The 19612-nt window shown below is 43.9% G+C and overlaps 1 protein-coding gene across 2 annotated transcripts in view; it reads left to right on the top strand.

The window, feature by feature from the left end:
- The first annotated feature begins 4 nt into the window (after positions 1–4).
- ago3a (argonaute RISC catalytic component 3a) overlaps positions 5–19612 on the top strand; it is a 38736-nt gene continuing 19128 nt past the window's right edge. For both annotated transcript variants that reach the window (XM_071514655.1, XM_071514654.1), the window contains exons 1-4: positions 5–731; positions 15173–15344; positions 16875–16995; positions 17429–17637. In XM_071514655.1, coding sequence (XP_071370756.1) covers positions 713–731; positions 15173–15344; positions 16875–16995; positions 17429–17637 — 521 coding nt within the window. In that variant the 5' untranslated portion in view covers positions 5–712. The remainder of the gene's footprint in view (positions 732–15172; positions 15345–16874; positions 16996–17428; positions 17638–19612) is intronic.

Raw genomic sequence — 19612 nt, 5'->3', positions numbered from 1 at the left:
TCAACCAGACTGAAAATCTTGACACTTATCGGAGGATACAACCCGGAGTTGACAGCTTTATTTTGGCACCGTGATACGAACTACAGAAGACGATATCGTTGGGATACGCTGCTCAGGAAACGGGCCTGTGTCAACGGCTGTTTTTAACGCGATAAAGTGGCCGTCGTCTGTCAGAATTCCAACTATCCAACAGCCGAGCTAGCCAGCTAGCTAATTATCGCAGCTACACAGACTCTCTGTGTGCTGTGGAGAATTTGTGTTCTCGCTTTTCAGGTTCAGAAATCGGAAGGAGTTCATCTGAACCCAACGAACCCGCTGTTATGATATCTTGACAGCTCGTCTCGTTTGTTCTATCCACTTTCCCGAGCCTTGCTAGCGAGCTAACGTAGCTTCTAGCAGGTTTGCCAACGTCGTTGAGCAAACGGCTATCGCCGTGGCAGTGAAATCTGATTGGATACGTTGACCGTGTGAGAACGGCGGTGTGCAGACACGGGGACACCAAAGACCCCCCGGCCGGTCAAACAAACGGACCGAAGTGGAGAAAGGGCCCCTTTTGACAGCCCGTGGGGAGGGGAGCCAGGAGAGACCAGGACGCTCGGCCACTCAGCGCCGCAGAGGCGTTGCGCTGCCGAGGGAGACACCGGACTGAACGGAGGAAGAGTCCCCAGCGTTTGACAACTGTGATCCGGGGAACCGGGCAGGGACCTCATGAATGGAAATCGGAACTACAGGTAAACGGCTCTGTCAGTCTGTTCATAGGCGATCTCCATCAAGTTGTTTTACACTACAAGTTTCAACATAAATTGCATATACCAGGGATTATAATACAGTTCACAGCCCTTATCATCCGGGCTGGAGGGGGTTAATGCCTCCTGACTCCGGTGTGTTTGACAGCTACCAGAAAAGCCGTGAAGCGCCACCAGGTGCTCAGTGTTTAACCGTAACCAGGGAGTTTTTCACCCGCTGCTGTCATTTTGCCCATGTGTGAGTCACAACCGAAACGGTTTCATTGAATCTCACTCCCGTCATGTGAGACTCTCGTCATGTTTCTCCTTTCAACTTTTAAGTCAAATATATGGGCGTTATAATTAATTTACAAGTCAAACATAGGGCACTTGGGAGTCAGTTCAGGCTCGCTGTCGTTTAACTCATCCCAGCATCAGGTGTGTGGGATCCATCTACCAGGTGTTGTGGTTAAGACCAATATTCTCCTCCTCCACATCCCACGCCAATATTTTATGGTTTGAGTCATTGAAAAGTCCACATAGTGAACAATGAGATGTCGAATGTGTTCACCCCTCACCTAGTATGGTGGGGTACTTGAGAACCTGTGAGAGGGGGTAAATTCTCTGTCCTTACAAGGCCCTGGCCCCGGGGGTCACTGCCACCCACTGACCCCAGACTGAAGTGACCAAACTCAACATATATAGGCTAGAGGTAGCCTTCTGCCACAGACTCAGACCTGCAGTCGGAGTATCAAATGTATCTTATTTAGCTATGCCCATGCCACGAGCATATGACATACATCTACATTTTAGGCATTTAGCTGATGCTATTGTCCGGAGCAACTTACAAAGAGTTAGCAGGTTGGGGTTCAGTGTCTTGCTGACGGACACTGACCGGATACATGGCTGTTTTTAGATGCAAATTGGCTGTTGCAGCCAGGGATCAAATCTGTGAGCTTTAAGTCACAGAGTGGTTTCTCCGACCACTAGACCACCCTGGGTTTAAAAATTGGCAGCCAAACATTGTTAGTGTCACAGCTTGCCTACTGCAGTGACCTCAAGTAACCTTGCGAATTCCTGTCCAGTCCTGGTGATAAAAATCCCGGGTCTAAAACTGTCTCTTTGCTGGTCATAGTGGCAGTTAAACAGTCTGAGCTGCCTGGCTTTGTCTCAGCTGTAACGGATGGTTTCCACTTGTGCAACCATAAACTGAATAGCAGGTATCCCTGATCAGCCAGCGACACATGATACAGCAGAGTTATTCACTCCCCCCCTCCTCAGAGGAGTTCCCTCTCTGCTGGCTAACTGACTGACTGACTAACCTCTGGGCTTCTCTCAGGTGGGACAGTTCCCAGTGTCTGTAACGGACCAGGAGGTGTTTTCCCAATAGCCAAGCACCTAATGGCAGTTGGGTGTGTGTGGCTGTGTGGGGGACAGGTGTGTGAGCTACATTGACTATGTGTGGCTGACCGTTTCACTCTGCAAGACATTAGTGTGTAAATACAGGCAGTTTGAATCACGTTTTACTATAATGTGTGGGTTGTGCATGTGAGTCTCTGTGGGGTCTTGATATTGTGTGTGTTTGCGCACAATTGCGTATCACCAACCGCCAAAGGACCGCCGGTGAGCCCTGTGCCTGGGTGAATGATTGAAAGGGGGCCCTCTATCAGCCAGTCAGTCAGCGGCTCAGAGAAGTGGCGTGAGAAAATGCAAATTGATTGCACAGCCCGCTTATTAACCGACAGCCACTCTTCATACCAGTGGTAGTCTGAGCAGCAATGCACACGGCATGGAAACCATGGCTCTGGTGAGATTAGCACTGGGGATAAAATGAGTGCGAGGCTTTCAAGCCTTAAGCAAATCAAATCCATTTTGATGTGCTAACTCTGTGGTATGAAGACGCGTGCTGACAAACGGCTCAACACTTGATACTGAGGGGGTTTTTACTTTGTGGCTGAGCTGCAAAGCCAGAACTTGTCAGAATTTGCATTTAAAAACTTTATTATAAACTTAGCCTTGTTAACTCCACAGGAGGCCTCATAGATTACCATAACCTTACATGGAGACTTAAAAAACAATGTTTTCGAAGATATAACAATTTTTGACTATAGCATAGGCAGAACATGAAATCCATACAGAAGGCAGTCACTGCTAAATTGATGTGGTGTTTAGTGGCCTTATATCAGGCCAGCCTTTACTCATAATGCTGTTCATATGAGAGCAGATGATGTGAGATGAGGAGTTCCTCTCCTTTGGGTAGGTAACCTGTGATGCGATGCTTGACTGTAAATGAGCGTAGGTGCTTCCTGTTGCATTGGAAACCCTGTCTGGTGGTGGCACCTCACACACATAATACAGAGAGATTAGGTTTACTGGAAGACGATGAGACATGGCAGACGGAGTATAATGGGGGACATCCCCCCCATCCCCTCCCCGCCTGTCACACTACACTTAGTAACCAGGTAGGAAGGATTTGAGTTGGCAGAAGATGACTCAGCCTGCTATGAAAGGCAGCGAAGGTGGAGGTCGGTTTTTCAGTCCGACACAGCCTTCAACAGGAATGGTCCTAGTTTGAAGGACAACTTTTCTTTGGAGTATTTGCGATGATTTCTCAAATTAGCCTGCTTCCTGCTCTCCTATCCCTCGGATGTCTTACTCTTGTATTCTGCCAGTCTTTCCGTCTCTCTCTCTCTCTCTCGGTCTCTCCCTTTCTCACAGTCTAGTTTTTCCCGCTCTTTTTTTGGTTCACACACAGTCACCACCCCCCCTTCCATTCCTTGGTTACTCCAAAGCCTTTCCCTGTCTGTGGCTCAGTGGGAAACTTTGACTTCCCTGTCACTCCTCTGGTAGGGTGGCTCTGTGTGGATTTTGTGCAGACAGTGGGTAGGTCTTAACGGAGGGCTTAGAACTTGATTTGCAGTCTCTCCCTATAATGCTCAGTTCATTCAAGCAGCCCATTGACAATAGCCACCCCCCCCCTTTCCCCAGCCACCCATAAGGCCAACCATTGGCATATTGTGGCTGGTTTCTATGGAGAGTGCAGTTTGCCATCGCTGTTTGGGCTCATTGTGGCAGAGGGAGTTGCCCGCGGCTTTATTTTGCCAAAGAAAAGCGGGAACCCCCCCTGTTTGCCCCTCTTTGATTTTTCAAATTTGCCGCCACTGAGTTTTTTTTCTTGTTTTGTTGTGCCAGTGTTCATTCCATCATGGACAAGTAAGGGAACGGTGTCGCTCTGTTGGTGTTAAATTTTCTCTTGGGGTCAATATAGATTGTATTCTATCCTGCTTTATTCTATTCTAACATGCTGCTCTATTCTATTCTAATGTAATCTAACATGTTCTTTTCTGATGTAGGCTTATTCCATCATGTTCTTTTCAATTCTAATGTGCTTTGACATGTTCTATTCCAACAGATTCTGTTATGTTCTAACCTTTTCTGATGTATTCTATTCTCCATTCCATTCTTTTCACACAAAGGTTGATTTTTAGCTTAGTTTCAGACACCATGAGATTGTGTTTTCTACTTCGAGATCTAATCTGTAACCCTGTGGCCTTGTGTGGAATGTCTCTTTTCTTGTTCTGTAACCAGTCTTAATTAAACAGCTCAGCGTTGGTGTGGTAGATTGAGAGGCAACTCTGTTTGTTGGCTGACACATGCTGCCGGAGTGTGGGGCTGATGGCAAAGCTCATGTGGGTGGGCTCTGCAGAGGGAGGGAAAACACGAGGGATGGAGAGAGTGGGGGGGTAGAGAGGAGTGTATGAGGCGGAGGAGGAGGAGGAGGAAGGCTGGGGGTTGTGATGTGTCAGTGAGATTAGAGGCCAGACCAGGCTGCTTCTCTCTTCTTTTCCACCTCCTCCTTCTGCTTTTCCCCTTCCTGAGGTCTGTTTTTTGGGGGGAGCCATCAGGGGCACATTGCAGGGGGAGGTTGTAGACAGGAAGAGAGGGACTTGGGGTGGAGGAGTGGTGTGTATGTGTGGTGTGTGTGTTGGGGTGAGGAGGTGGGAGGGTGGGTTGAACACAGGAAGACAGACAGAAGTGAGCCTGTTTATCAATTGCAGGGAAAAAGACCCAAAAAGCCCTCTTCGTTGTTCCATATAGCCTTGAGATGAGGATTGTTAATTGTATTGCTTCTCTCCTCCTTGAGCACTGCTGTCTCTGAAGGCCATCCCTACACAGACACACACACACACACACACACACATGCACACACGCAAAAATAGGCCTACACAAACACCATATCTCCTTACCGCAGTCGTAGGCAAGGTTCAGTGTTGGGATGTTTTTTTCCAAATGCCTAGTTGAGCTAATAGGTCAGTTATAGAGTATATTTTCATTGGCCCAGCAGGCAAAAATGAAAATAATGATTATGCTTTCATACATTTAAGTAGGCTAACTGATGTCTATAAAATGTAGCCTATATACAAAAATGGCCCATGTTGCACTTAATCATAATCATGTATAAGCCCTCAACTAACTGATAGAGGCTTTTCTCTATATGTGACCAGCAGTCACCTCCCACTGAGCACTAAACATGATTCAACATTGTCTCTATGCTTTAGCTCTCATATAGCCAGGATCTTGGCTATTTATAGCCCAGTTTTAGACCAAGCAGTAAATACATTATTATATATTTAAATAATGCATAAACAGCTGTAAACATCAAAAATATGTACCAGAGAAATCTAAGCTAAGTTGTACTTAGATCTCTACTGAACTTTCATTTTAAAACTCCATTTAGCCTAATTTTAGGCTAGACGGCTATTTAGACATATTTTAAGCAGCTAATCAACGTAAAATGAATCAGTGGGATGGAAAAAACAAAACACAAACCAGAGTGGAAAATTATGAGGCTAGTGAGTCTCTCCATTCATCCGTCTTGCCAATACATTAATCAGACATGATGAGGGGTTGTCAGTTAGCCGCTTACAGGACAGCACCTAGCCAACATACAGGCTAGGTGTTGTGGGCTCAAATGTGTGTTTTTGCGATAACTTTTGATGCCTTTCTTTAAAAAAATTTTTAAAAAAGGGCCAGCTTGAGCCAGCTTACTCAGAAATTGCAGACAAACTGTACAAATAGTACAGTATTTATTCTTCATTTTCAGCCCATGGAAGCGGCAGTGGCACACCTCTGTGAGTATCTCTGAGGTGTCGTCTAGTATGATCGGTCAGGACAACCACAACAGAGAGGAGAGTGGGCCCATGGAGATGAAACAGTAAAAAAAATTAAATAAAATGAAACTGTTTTATCTCTATGAGTGGGCCTATGGCAGAACAGAGAGGCTTATTACCAGAGAAATGATAAGACCAGAAACTTTCTGTCGGGCGCTGGCCCAGTCAGGCCAATGACTGACCAATCAACCGGCCCAAGTCAACATAAAGTCAACACTCTCCGCCCCTTGTTCCACTCAGGTTGGCCCAGCAAGCCTGCTAAGACAGAGGGGCCTATTTAACGTGCCCCAGCAGAATCCCCTGGCCAGCTTAACAGGGCTAACACATTCTGTGTGTGTGTGTGTGTGTGTGTGTGTGTGTGTCCATGTCCATGTCCATCTCCATCCATCAGGCTCTGTCTTTCCATACTGTTGCCAACTTAAGAGCAAGCACATTTACTGTGCGTGTGTGTGTGTGTGTGTGTGTGTGTGTGTGTGTTCGTCCCTCCATACTGCTACTGACTCAACACTGGCTTCTCTCTGTCTTACTATGGTGGACACCCCCCCTCCCCCGCTACACAGTCTCAACCACAGCTTCACCCCTCCTGATTGAAAATATTTCTCTCTCTCTCATGCACATAACTTCTCTCTCATTCTCTCTTCCTTACACACACACTCCATCTCTCTGCCACAGGTTGGTCCTGAGGGGTATTTAGACATTTTCTCATGTTGTTGTGACTGACCGGGTGCTTCTCAACCTCTCAGTACGTGGCTGCCGGCTGGTGTTTATCTGTGGCAGAGAGTGGCAGTGGCTCCCATGGGTGCCAGAGGGAACACTCTGAGGTGGATGAGAGGAACAGGAGGGAGGAGGTTGGCTGTGTGTGACGTGCATCAATCCCAGCTAGCCAGCTATCAGTGTGTGTGTTTGTGTGTGTGTGTGTGTGTGTATGTGTATGTGTATGTGTCTGGGCTCTGCCTGCTGTGACTGACGCCATTGTGCCTTGCCACTGAGCACTCGCCCTGTTCCCACAACCCAGGCCTCTCTGGATTAGACATACAACAGCTGTATTGTGTGTGTGTGTGTATGTGTGTGTGTGTGTGTGTGGGCCAGTACGTGTGTGTGGACGTGTGCGCTTGTTGGCAGCATGGAGAGACTGAACAAGTTCAACGTTTGTACGTGAGGGGGGGGGTTTAGCAGGGACTGGATGTCGGCCTAGCTTCTCACTATCCAGTTATTCTGGCTCTCAGCCCACTGTGTACAGTGTGACTGTGTTGTGTTGTAAAGCAAAAAAAAGCAGAACGAGTTCACATTGGTGTTTGTTAGTTGTTTCAACAAAATATTGGCCTATATTTTAAAGGCAACACTATTAATGGCTTATGTATCCGTATCAGTTTACTTTTCAACATGAATATTTGGGGAATATTTGCATACTAGCATAATATTCATTCATTTCATAAATGTCTGCTGTAGTTGAAAATAGTCAATGACATAAGTCGCCAAATGTTAAAAAATAAAATTATTCTGTCAAATCATCAAGAATAATTATCATGATTAACATTCATGATCGCAATATCATGCAAAATAATCAGTATTATTTTGACTGTAATTGTGCACCACTAATATTGAGGATAATTCCTTTCTTATGTGAGAGAGTAGTTTTCTTTTGTAAGGATTATTATTATTCCGCCGTTTCTTCTTCTTCTGCCCTAAAAGTATCTGGATCTCAGAAACTGTAAGAGCTACAGTGACCAAACTTGGCAGATAGGTCCAAAGTCTCAGCCGCTACTCAGGTTACGAAATCCACGTCAGTTGGCCTCATGGTGGCGCTATAGCAAGCAACTTTAGGTTTTGGCGTATAACTTCTGATCCGTAGGTTGTAGAATCAAAATTCCTTTTCCACTGGATTCCTTGGGTCATTCCGCATTTATCTGCATAGGCCACACCCATTTCCGTCTGACTAGATTTTCCGCCATTTTGAATTTTGTCTGAAAGTGTTTTTTCGCTACTCCTCCTAGGCCGTTTTGGTGTGGAGCATCTTGGGACCATGCTCTTTCAAACTTCTATTTGGATAATTGATTGCTTTCCTCTAATCAAGCTAAAATTTGTAACACATGTTGAGGAGTGTTGCTTGAGTACTCCCACAAAAGCAAAAAGTTTATATCTCATAATTGACTGAATGGATTTTTATGAAACTTTGTACACATGGTCTAGGATCACGTCCAAGTCGACTTACGAATTTCGGTTGCAATTGATTAAAGTGGGCGTGGCTTATTACGTAATAACTAAATTTCCATAGACGTTCAAACTTCAAAAATTCATAAATAATCAGCCGTATGTCCTAGAGAGCTGAAATTGTCAGGACATGTCGGCCCAAGTGAGATAAATCTTTCGTACCCTGGTACCTAGCGCACTGATACAGTTAAAATACTCTTTCTAAGGCTTGAAATACAGGTTGGACAGTCTTGTAACTTGGCCCTACTTTTTTTGTGCTCCCTCCATGTCCCCCAGGGGACTCAGTAGCCTAATGGTTAATCCATAGGTTTGCAATGCAAAAGATTGTGGGTTCAAATCCCATGGGTAACACTGTGGCCTCACACCACTAAGCTCGTGATAACTAAGGGTAATGTCTTGTAATGTAAAGTTTCTAATTTTTGGACAAATGACCATATTGTGCTTGGACCCCGTCCGTTGCCGCTTGCAGCTATATTTTGTTTTTGTTTTTTTGCTTCTGGTAATGACAATACAAACATGGCAAAATTTTACTACCGCTAATGCAGAATGAATTGGACTCCAATGGGCAACCATGACATGTTTCCTCAGCGGAGCTACTGATTGATTGCACACAACAACCAGCTCTGCTCCAATAACAACATAGTTAATGAGCACCGGGCCGTTGACCCTTGCCCTCCATACTAATGGTTGCTTCTAATGTTGGTGATTTAGGAGTTTGAGCATATTCTACACAAGAGAGCGTCAGCTAAATGCCTAATATGTAAATGTAATGAGAATTTAATTAGGCTAACTAGCAAGTTTTACTGCTGACATATTTCTCTGCTCCTCATAGGCCAGTTTTCAGATAGAAAATAGTAAGAAATGGTTACGGTATGTTTTTAAATTGTGAGAAAGTACCTCAGAGGATACTCTAGTTTTTCAACGACATGTCTTAGCTGCTGGTCCTCATGTTGTGGTGGTTGAGATTGAGAGCGAATGATGGGCTGCTGTATTATCAACAAATAGGATGCTCAGAAATATGACTGCAGCGAAAACGGCTTATTTAATGATAAGCTAGTATTAGACCTAGGCTATAGAATGATTTGTTAGTTGCATAATGAAGGATAACAAGGACGCTTGAGCCACTCTTTCAACAACATGCAACAGGGCTAAGGCTTGAGTGGCAATTTCCATCCACACTCCACACATGGAGTTGTTGCAATTTCACTGAAAATCCCTCAAGGAATTAATTTTATTCATGAACAAGAGTTTGACCGCCTCTGTCTTATATGTGTCCCTCAACCTCTCGGTTCACAGGGTCAGGAAGTGAGAAACAAATTGAAAGAGAGAGGGAGGACAAGCTCTTATCTCCTGTTTGTAGAAGTATGTCCTCCCTGTAATCATCTGAACATGCACGCTCACACACATACATACACACAAACACACACACACACACACACACACTGCTTTAGAGGAGTGGTTCTCAAGCTTTCTGGCTTGTGACCCCTTAAAACTAAGTGATGCCTGCCTACTTCCGACCCCCATCACAGGCTTCATATGCCGGAGTGGTGAACAGTTCACCTAAAAGATGATTTTCCCTTTTCAGGTCATTGCATTTGATTATCAGAGGAGGCATAGAGGCTGAAAACTATTCAATTATTATTATTATTATGAAATTAGAGAAAAGTCTGAAAAATTACACATGATAATACATTTGTATAGTAGAAATGTTTTTTTCCTATCCCATAATCATCACGCGACCCCACAAAATTATCTCACAACCCCCAACCCCCAATTTGAGAACCACTGCTTTAGAGTAAACTAAACAAGGGGAGGTTTCCTTGAACCTTTACACTCTCAGTACTCGGTGACACAGACAACAAGCCTTTGATGTGTCTGCGTGGAGTTGCGGTTGGGTTTTCACTATTTGTCACAGCGGGCTAGTATGTCATCTGAGGTCATGGTATCCCTGGTCGGCTGCTCGCTGATCGGTGTACAATGTTTAGATTTGCTGAACTTTTGTATACATGTTCCTGTAAACTCACGTAAGCCTCTGTGTGTTGGGGATTGTACAGCTTCCCACACATCCTGCGGGCCTGGGAATGCCCATTTTGACAGTTCTTAAGTCAAGGCCTTAGTCATCAGACACAATAAACGTTGCCTACACGTTTTGATTCTATAGTTTTCCCTTGTAAGCTAGACCACATGCCTATTGATTGATATGATCGATCTCCGGTGTAATTAGTCTAACATGAGAAGCCCCAGTATTTTATGCTTGCCTGTCTGCTGATCCTGAGCTTGCCTTACATGATCTGTCGCAGTGGGTGACTTGAGGACACAGCAGGTTAAGGCCTAGGAAGGCTGAGACTTAAGTAGGCTGCTCTCCCAGCTCCCCCTCCTCCTCCTCCTCCTCCTCCTCCCATGGCTTGTCAGTCATACCTCCCTCCCTGACCGACTTGTTCCTGCTCCCACGGACGAGCACTTTTTTGTTACGTCTGGTTGTGGAGGCGACAGGGACACAGTTTCAAAGGAGAAGAGATAGGGGGCAGGTGTCTGATACGCGCCGCTGAATTATCAGGGACACGGTGGCTGCTCTGAACATGCTGCAAAAACATCTGTGTGACAGGCTTGGCAGATATTCAACATCACAGCATGCCGCCAGTTGTGTGTGCAATGTCATAAGGTTTTAGTTGAGAGTAGACTTGAGATATTAAATGTTAAATGACGTCCTTGTGCACTTCATAGAGAAACTACCATTCACTTTTTAGCCAATTTTTTTAACATGCATAAACGTTTTCAAACATTTCACTTCATGCATATGTAAAGACATGTTTTTAGACCTACATTATCTCTTGAGTAAATATGAATAAGCTTTTCTGTAACCACACCATGTCAAATGGGAATAACTCCAACGTCACAATGTCTCAAAACATGTCTGCGAGCGGCAGAATGCCCAGAGGTCTGCTGTAATGACAGGAAGCTGAAGAATGCAGAGCAGAGCGCTACGAGCCAAATATTATGATGATGAGGCCAGTGTTTTGATTTAGGCCCACACAGCTTGTTTGTTTTGATGCCTGTTTGCATGTTGGCAGATTACCACCAGCCAAGTCATGACTGCGACTGGTAAGTGGGTCTGCTGTACCAGGCGTTTTTGGAGGTTATTTTCTATTCTAATAACCAATTTGACTGACGTAAAAGTAGCTGGTTAACTTTGGTATCCTACTAGCCCTTCCTGTTTGTTTGGTTCTGTTTCCTTCATTAAAATATTCATAGATGAAAGCCCTGAAGTCTAAAGCTCAGTAGTTTAATATGCTCACTCACCATTCATTAAGTTTATTATTGGTTGGTTTATTAGCTTATTCTACTGTTGTACTCTTTTGTAAGTCACTTTTGATAAATAGCAAGCTAAATGCCTACAATAAATGTAAGGATAGAAATGTTTGCTAAATGCCTAAAATGTCAAGTCAGTTAGTTCAGTTTGGGACTTGCACTTGAACTAAATTGTCTCCTTCTGTTTAGTCTTGTATTCAACTGATGTGCGACCAGCACCGCCGTGATTCCCTCCGTCAGTTGCCATGACGCCGGCCGTCTTCTCTGCTCTCGCCGTTCCCTTTGTCTCTGTTTTATTTCGCACTTACCTTTTCTCTCTGCGTGGCGTTGGAGTTTCTGCTGTGCGTGGCTGCGTGGCGGGAATGACGCCGCGCTCCTGTTGCATTATCAAACAGTTTGCGTGCTTGTGAGTCTGAGAGCATTTCAGAGGCACTTTCTGTACCGAATGGCTTGGCGTCCTAGAGCGCGTGCTTCTGTGTTTTGAAGAACACCAGGGAGGATGTGTGCGTGTGTATTCCTGTGCAAAATGCCAAAACTTTGTCATTGTGTAATACCAAAAAAATACAAACTCATTCTCTGTGTGTGTGCGAGTGTGCCTGTGTAATATCAAAGCTAAAAATCACTCTGTGTGTGTGTGTTTAATACTAAAACTGAAACCCACTGTGTGTGTGTGTGTGTTCTTGTGTGTGTGTATACATGTGTGGAATACCAACATTTAAATCTACTGTGTTGGTGTTTTTACTTGCTGTAAGGCCCTGCGGTTGCTACAGCGAGTTAGCGCTTCATTCGCTGCTGGATCCAAAAGCAGGATGCTCCGCTGTGTGTTCCTCTACTTGCGGTGGCTCTGTGACTCATGCTGAGTGGAAGCCAGTACAGTATGAGGCTTGCCTGGCTCAAAGGCAAGATGAAAGCAAGAAAACACCAACCCTGCCCACTCTCTAATTCCACCACTCCCTACTATCCTCCTACTCCTCCCTAGCTGGCTTTACCAGCCCCGCCACAGCACAGGAAACGGCAGGACTGTCAGTGAAGACCCACTCCTGACAGTGTGTCAGGCAGCAGCTTTTAGAGTGAGATCTGTCTCGAATATAAATACATCCCAAGTTAAAACAGATTGTGATCCATAGTAGGTAAGCCTATGTCTGTAGCCCATATAATAACGGCTTATTAAGACATAATGTTATTGGGTCTTCATTTGTCCATCTTCTGTCCCTGTGTGTGTGTGAGACGTTGGGCTTAACTCACAAGTCTTACTGCGGGCCCCAAGGGAATTACCATTACAAAAGTGTGTGTGCACATGGCTGTGTGTGTGAGGGGGACAACCGTGGCTAGAATTCCAGACTATCCTCTCTCTCATCATTTTATCCCAGCAGGCGATCTTAAACAGCATCAACCCCATCAGCCCACCAGAAGAGAAACGGAAGAAGGGATCATGGAAAAAAGCTCACACTTCCGAAGACCAACCATAAACATAGTTGCTCATGGTGTCTGGCGTTACCTGACAGAAGGTTTCTGTTTTGTTATGGGGTAGTTTTTTATTGCCTTCCCCTCGCCGGGGCCCTAAAAACTCAACATCACCCACACATGTGAGCCTGTGAGTCAAATCGGTGATGAATCACACTCAGCCCTGACTCTCATTTATCAATGACACATTTGGGGCAGTTTTTGGTAGAGACCGGAGAGCACCAGGCCCAAGGCTACGGAGAAAGAAAAACACAGGGTTGAATAAAAATGAGAAAAAGAAAGCGTAGGGGGGCATAAACAAAACAATGCAGGCCAGGCGAATGGATGAGTAGCATCAGAGCTTCGGTATGGGATATATGTTGCATAAGAATAGTAGAACGCCTGATAGTATCTCGAGTTGAATCCGAGCAATGTATTGGCATGTCAGCAAAGCCGTTTGTTTTCTCAAGTGTGATGTGAAAGGCAAGCCTCAGCAGCCCCGAAATAGCACTGAAATGAGTGCGGCGCATTAAGTTGAAGTTAACAGAACTCTGTGTCTCTGGATCAAAGTGACTCATGTCTAAGAAATCCCGTGGTCTGTGTGTGTGTGTGCTCTAGAAGTGCACTAATACCAATTCTTCAGAACCAATACAAGTACTGAATGCTTTAAGTAGATCGGCCAGTACGAGGTTCTGTTCTACTACTTGGTTAAAAGCCATTCATGCCACCTAGTATTGGCCTATTACAAAACAGTTATGTAAAAAAAAAACAATTGCAGGACCAAGTGCATCAATTTTATTCATTCATTTGATCAAATCATGCACTGACTGTTGTATAACAGTCCTCAATCAAATAATGTAATGTAATCCTCAAAGAAGAAGATGAAATAATAATAATAAAATAGAAACTTGTCTACATAACATAAGTTAGAGGATGTAAATGTGAGCGGAAAGTTCTTTTTCACAAACCACCGCAGCAAATTTCAGCATTTTCACATCAGTTGGGTTAGCGCACTGGTGTCAAGCCAGCTAGACCTAACCCTATAAAAGATTTAAGGTAAAAACTTTAAAAAATAACACCCTTAACGATGAACATGTGCTGCAACTTGCAACATTTTTCAGTAATACAAAGTACCACATTGAAAATAAAGCTTTTAGGGGGTAATTTTTTCCATAAAGACCTGTTCACAGCATATATTTTTAACAACATTGTTTAGCTCACTGTCCAAAAGTGACAGCGACAGATTTTATAGTATTATTTTGAAGACAGAATCGCCTCGGCACAGCTGGCAGTTTGCAATTTTAGAATCATCTTCACTGAGCTCAACGAAGCGCCACATTGCAGACATTTTTCCTCACATCGGAAATGCATTTTATTTTATGACATTAAAGTATCTCTATTAGCCGATCCAAGTACGTGTACTTTGTGATCCAGATACTACAGATACTGTCACTGTATCTTGGATATGTTTCCATGTGCTTGTCACATGTGTGTGTGTGTGTGTGTGTCTTTGGCCATGTAGCCTATGTGTGTCAGTCCATGTGTGTGTGTTTGTGCAGTTGTTTGCTTTTAAGTTGATGCACCACTCACGCACATGTCGGAGTGTTTACATTGCTGTGTTTGTTTTTCCTCATGGCCGTGTATTTTTCCTTGGGTTATATTACTCTCAACATATCTACATCTTCTCTGTACTTTCCTCAGATGTTCCAATAGGTCAAATACAGTTTAAAGTGCATTTCACACTGAAGTGTCACAATATACTTAATACCTGCATTGAGAAGAATAAAGAAATCAAGGTTAAAGTGATAACAGTCATAGAACCGTGGAGGTGTGTGTGTGTGTGTGTGTGTGTGTGTGTGTTCGGTAATGATTGAAATGTCGAAGTCAGGCGATGTGTGTTTATCATTATCGTTTCCACCACAGTAGAAAGGGAGTTACCTTGACATTTGGGGTTTTACTGTTATGTATGTGTGTGTGTGTTGGGGGTGGGGTGGGTGTTCTGTAGTGGAATTTAAGTAAACCAAAAAACAAAAATTGTAACTACCTATACCCATTGGCTTCAACAAGACAAATAGTCACAATGCCCTCATAATGTGACAAATGCCTGGTGAAGAAAAATAAGACTAAGACTTGTGATGAATCACTTTGGTATACCATGAGCCACTCTCTATGAGCGAACATTCATTACATTCTAACCCTAATGACAAAGATGGATGAGATCTACAATAAGTTTTTCTTTTTGTCTGTCTCCTCTCCCTCCCCTTACTTTCTCTCATTCCCCCTCCCTGTCCTCCCTCCTTGTTTTCCTGCTAGGAGCCGTTGGGGCCCAGTCCCTGTTCTCCGTGCCTCGGCGGCCTGGCTATGGCACCATGGGGAAGCCCATCAAGCTGCTGGCCAACTGCTTCCAGGTGGAGATCCCCAAGATGGATGTCTACCTCTATGAGGTAGACATCAAGCCTGAGAAGTGCCCGCGACGAGTCAACAGGTAGGGTGGACCTGTTGTACCTGTAGGATGTGCCTAAAAGGATAATTTCAACTCCACTTATTTTTAACCTGGGCCTTATTTTCCTAGTTTTTGCCATCATGACAATTGATTGTGTTCCAAATTTTCAGCACTTCATCTTCAGCTTTAGAGCGCTGTTCTCCAATCTACACTCAGAGGACCAATGTGATCTCAAACTGTTGAACCCAAAAAGCAATTACAACACGTTTTTTCAACACAGTAACACCAAATGCAATGAGACCTTTGAATTCCAGCTGTCAATGACCTGAAACTTGATATATACTATATTAGATATGTAATTTTAACTAGTGTGAACTAGTTGGCAAGTAGTCCTGATGCCACGTTCACATCATATCAGATTTTCCATAAATACAAACTGCCCACTAGGAAAAAATGTTCACGTCAACCTCCTAGAGGTGATTCATTACAAATATGATAAGTGGGAATTTTTAGCAGGCTCTGATACCACCTCATCAGGCGTCACAAATTGTTGAAGTGTGTCAACACAAGCAGTAAACACAGCAGGGAATCCACCAATGCCAGCAGTCCAAGGTTAAAAAATGTATTGTGCCAAAAAAAGGACAACATTTTGATCTGAATGGGTCTTCGTCAGGTCTAACAGACCAAGTGCATGCACACCTATAACCTTCTAGGAATCACCTGATCCCCGGATCCTCCTCCTCCTCCAAGGCGGGAACCCTAATTATCAAATCTTGATGCAGAAAAAGGGAAAGGTAGAGAGGGAAGGTTATCACATATAAGACAAAAATGCATCTTTGAATGTAATGATTCATGTAGATCAACAACTTATATACATTATATACAAGAGTATGCATGTGGGTGTCAGACTATATACACAACAGTCATAATAACAGTGTGAATTTGTATACTCTGAGGTCTGTTTATTTTGTTGCTTCTTGCTTTCACTGAATCTGTATAGTCTGATATAGGAAATGTATTGGGTTCATTGCCGTTTGCTATGACTGTTGTGTGTATAATTGTGTGTATACAAAGATTGTGTTGGTCCTCTGGGTGTGTTGGAGAGCAGCGCTCCCTGAGAACTAGAGGTACATAAAGCTCTACAGTGAAGTAAGTGACAAAATTTTGAACGCAGTCCATTCGTCACAATGGCTAAAACTAGGAAAATTAGGCCCAGGTTGAAAATAACCAGAATGATCCTTTTAGAATGTGAACTATCGCTCTAAATCTAAACTGAATTGTTTTGTAAAACTTCTTTCTCATTGGTACTTATTTACATTTACATTTAGGCATTTAGGTGATGTTTACATGCAGATCGACTGTCAGTGTGTGAGCAGGTAGTGGTTCAGTGTCTCATGGCTGTTGATGGACACACTGGGTGTTGTGGGGATTGAATCTGTGACATTTCAATCACAGGATGGTCTCTCTAATCATTTGTTTTGAGACATCTTAAACATTCTCCGTAAATCGTGAAATACTTCCGTGTTTTAGGCATTGCATAGAACTGAAAATCACAAAGTGTGTGTTGTGCAGGGAGGTGGTCGACTCCATGGTACAGCACTTCAAGGTGACGATCTTTGGGGATCGCAGGCCAGTTTATGATGGGAAGAGGAGTCTGTACACAGCCAACCCACTGCCTGTGGCGCCAGCAGGGGTGAGCCAGGAAAATACACAGAAACACACACACCACCCAGCACCACCTGAACCCAAAGCATGCCAGATACACACACACACACAAACACACACACACACACACACACACACACACACACACACAATCTCAACAAACTATCATCACCTGAACCCAAACATGCTGTATAACTTGTTACTTGTTACTCACACACAGCATGCATATCCATACACACAAACACACACACACACACACACACACACACACACACACACACAGACAAACTCTAGATACCCAGATATTCTCAGACACAAACACACATACAAACTCTTTAACAACGACCACCTGAAATCTTTGCATAGCTAAATAATACACTCATCCACACACAGCCGTGTCCTAACCCTGTCTGTATGCGCCTCCGCCACCCCCATCCTCCCCCCTCTCTCTTCTCCCTCAGGTGGACCTGGACGTCACTCTGCCGGGCGAGGGAGGGAAGGACCGTCCCTTCAAAGTCTCCATCAAGTTTGTGTCTCTGGTCAGCTGGCACATGCTCCACGAGGTGCTGACCGGCCGCAGCATGCCCGAGCCGCTGGAGCTGGACAAGCCGATCAGCACCAACCCCGTACACGCCGTGGACGTGGTGCTGCGACACCTGCCCTCCATGAAGTGAGTCACTCATGTCTCTTATTGGCCCGTGGTGCAGTGTTCTTGGTGTGCTCTTTCTAATTCAGCCGGGGCACAATTTGGCAAGATGCTATGATGAACCGCGAGGGAGTAGAATCTCTTTGAAATGGAGCACAAAACCTTTGCCAGCAAGATGAGGCTAATTGTCATAAATTATTGCCAGTGGCTACATGCCATAGCTACATACAGCCTAACTTGTGGTCCATTAATCATAATAATATATTAAAAAGCAAACAAACACAAAAGGAATAATTTTCTTCAGGAAAATAAACTTTTTTCCACCATAAAATTAATTTGGCCTACTTTATCAATTTTAAGATTGCATTGTAGACTGGAATCAACACCCTGCTGCGCTTGTGTTTGTTTGTTTCTACCTTATGACCGACGCTCTCGCGCACGCCGCTCTCACGCACAACGCCGCACATGCTGTTTGGAGCTAGGGACTAGAAAAGCACCTGTGCTGTGGTTATATTCTGCCCGATGTAGATGGTGATTTTAAGGAGCATTTTTTTTTCCAAATCAAACTGATCAATTGAAAGTCGACCACAAGACCCTTCAGTGATTCTTCAATGATATTTGGTTATTCTGCCACATCCCTAGATTAGCACCACTACCCTCACATACATTTTAATGACAGCTACAGTCTGTCATTTTTGGGAATAAATTGGAATTCATATAATCCAGCTAGTCCCTGTTGGCAAGCCTGGAACCTGAGACCTCCTGATTCTTAATCTAGATAAGCACTACTAACTGTTCACAACTTTGGATCACTACTACTATTATCACCATTACTGCTACCTCTGCCACTACAGGGCTCCAGACTAACCTTTTTACCAACATTTTTAGCTGGTGACACCAGTATTTTGGTTCAGAGACTGCTGCACACACGGTACAGACGTTGTTGTCTATTGAAATATGCCAAAGTGCATTCATCAGTTTCTGAAGTACTTGAGACCTGTGGGTTTTATGAGAGGGCAGAGTGACAGCAGTTCTGAAGTGAGCTCTAACACCTCTGCCATTCTAAAATGGCAGAGGTTATAAGAATTCACCTAAATTATTTAATAGCTTTACAAAACACAAAACATTGCTTTAGAATTTTTTTTCCTCCCTTTTCAAAATTTCAGAGGCTTTTCAGTCGCACCGCTGTGACCAAGGTGACAATTAAGTGGCACTACTAGGAAAAAGACTTAAAAAAGCGACCAAATGGTGATACTCTGGAGAAAACTCTAGAAACTCCCTAGAAAAGACATTGTGATTTGTGTTTTTTACATTGGTTGGTTAAATCTGTGATTTGTTCTGTGCACCCTCTTGAGGCTCTGCAGGGGGAATTACAAAAGTACATGCCCCAGAATGTAAATAGTTTGTTTTTAGCAAAAGCTAACCTTGTTGGCAATGACATCAAAAGCTAATTTACTGGTGTAACAAGACTGTAGCTAGCTCTCACTGGAAAACCCTTTCGATTTATTTTAGTCCTCTCCATTTGACAAATATTGATCCAGTGCCAGGAACGGTCATGCAAGTTTCTTTTCTGTACACTGTTTCTTAGTTGTAGGTGGAGCATCAGTAGAAGTACTTATACGCTCACCTTGAGGCGTCACTGTTGCAAAACAAGCACAAAAGTGGGGCAACCCATTAATTGCAGATTGTAGCATTAAACAATTCTGCTAATAACTCTGCAAACCTATGCACAGGCTAAAGTTTTATTTCATTCTTCAATTGAATAATAATCTTTGATACTTCTTTAACAGCTCCGTAGTCATGTTGACCCAAATTTCATCATCTGTCACATTCTAGAGGCAATTGCCCATCAGTCAGGGAGAAACAGGCCACCTGTCTTCCCCGCCTCCATCTTCAGCCACCAAACTACATAAAGTTGGAAGCCGATAAGTCAAATACACCATGAGCAATGATCCCTCTGATACTCAGAGTAAATATATGTTTTGTCATAGCGGCACCA

This window comes from Centroberyx affinis, unplaced genomic scaffold (assembly GCF_046629955.1).
Source record: "Centroberyx affinis isolate AG114_WGS23_722 - 3 ecotype Tasmania unplaced genomic scaffold, CSIRO-AGI_Caff_v1 ptg009474l_1, whole genome shotgun sequence".
Taxonomy (NCBI): domain Eukaryota; kingdom Metazoa; phylum Chordata; class Actinopteri; order Beryciformes; family Berycidae; genus Centroberyx; species Centroberyx affinis.
Note: the sequence above shows the minus strand (reverse complement) of the source record. Positions and strands in the feature narration are given on the sequence as shown.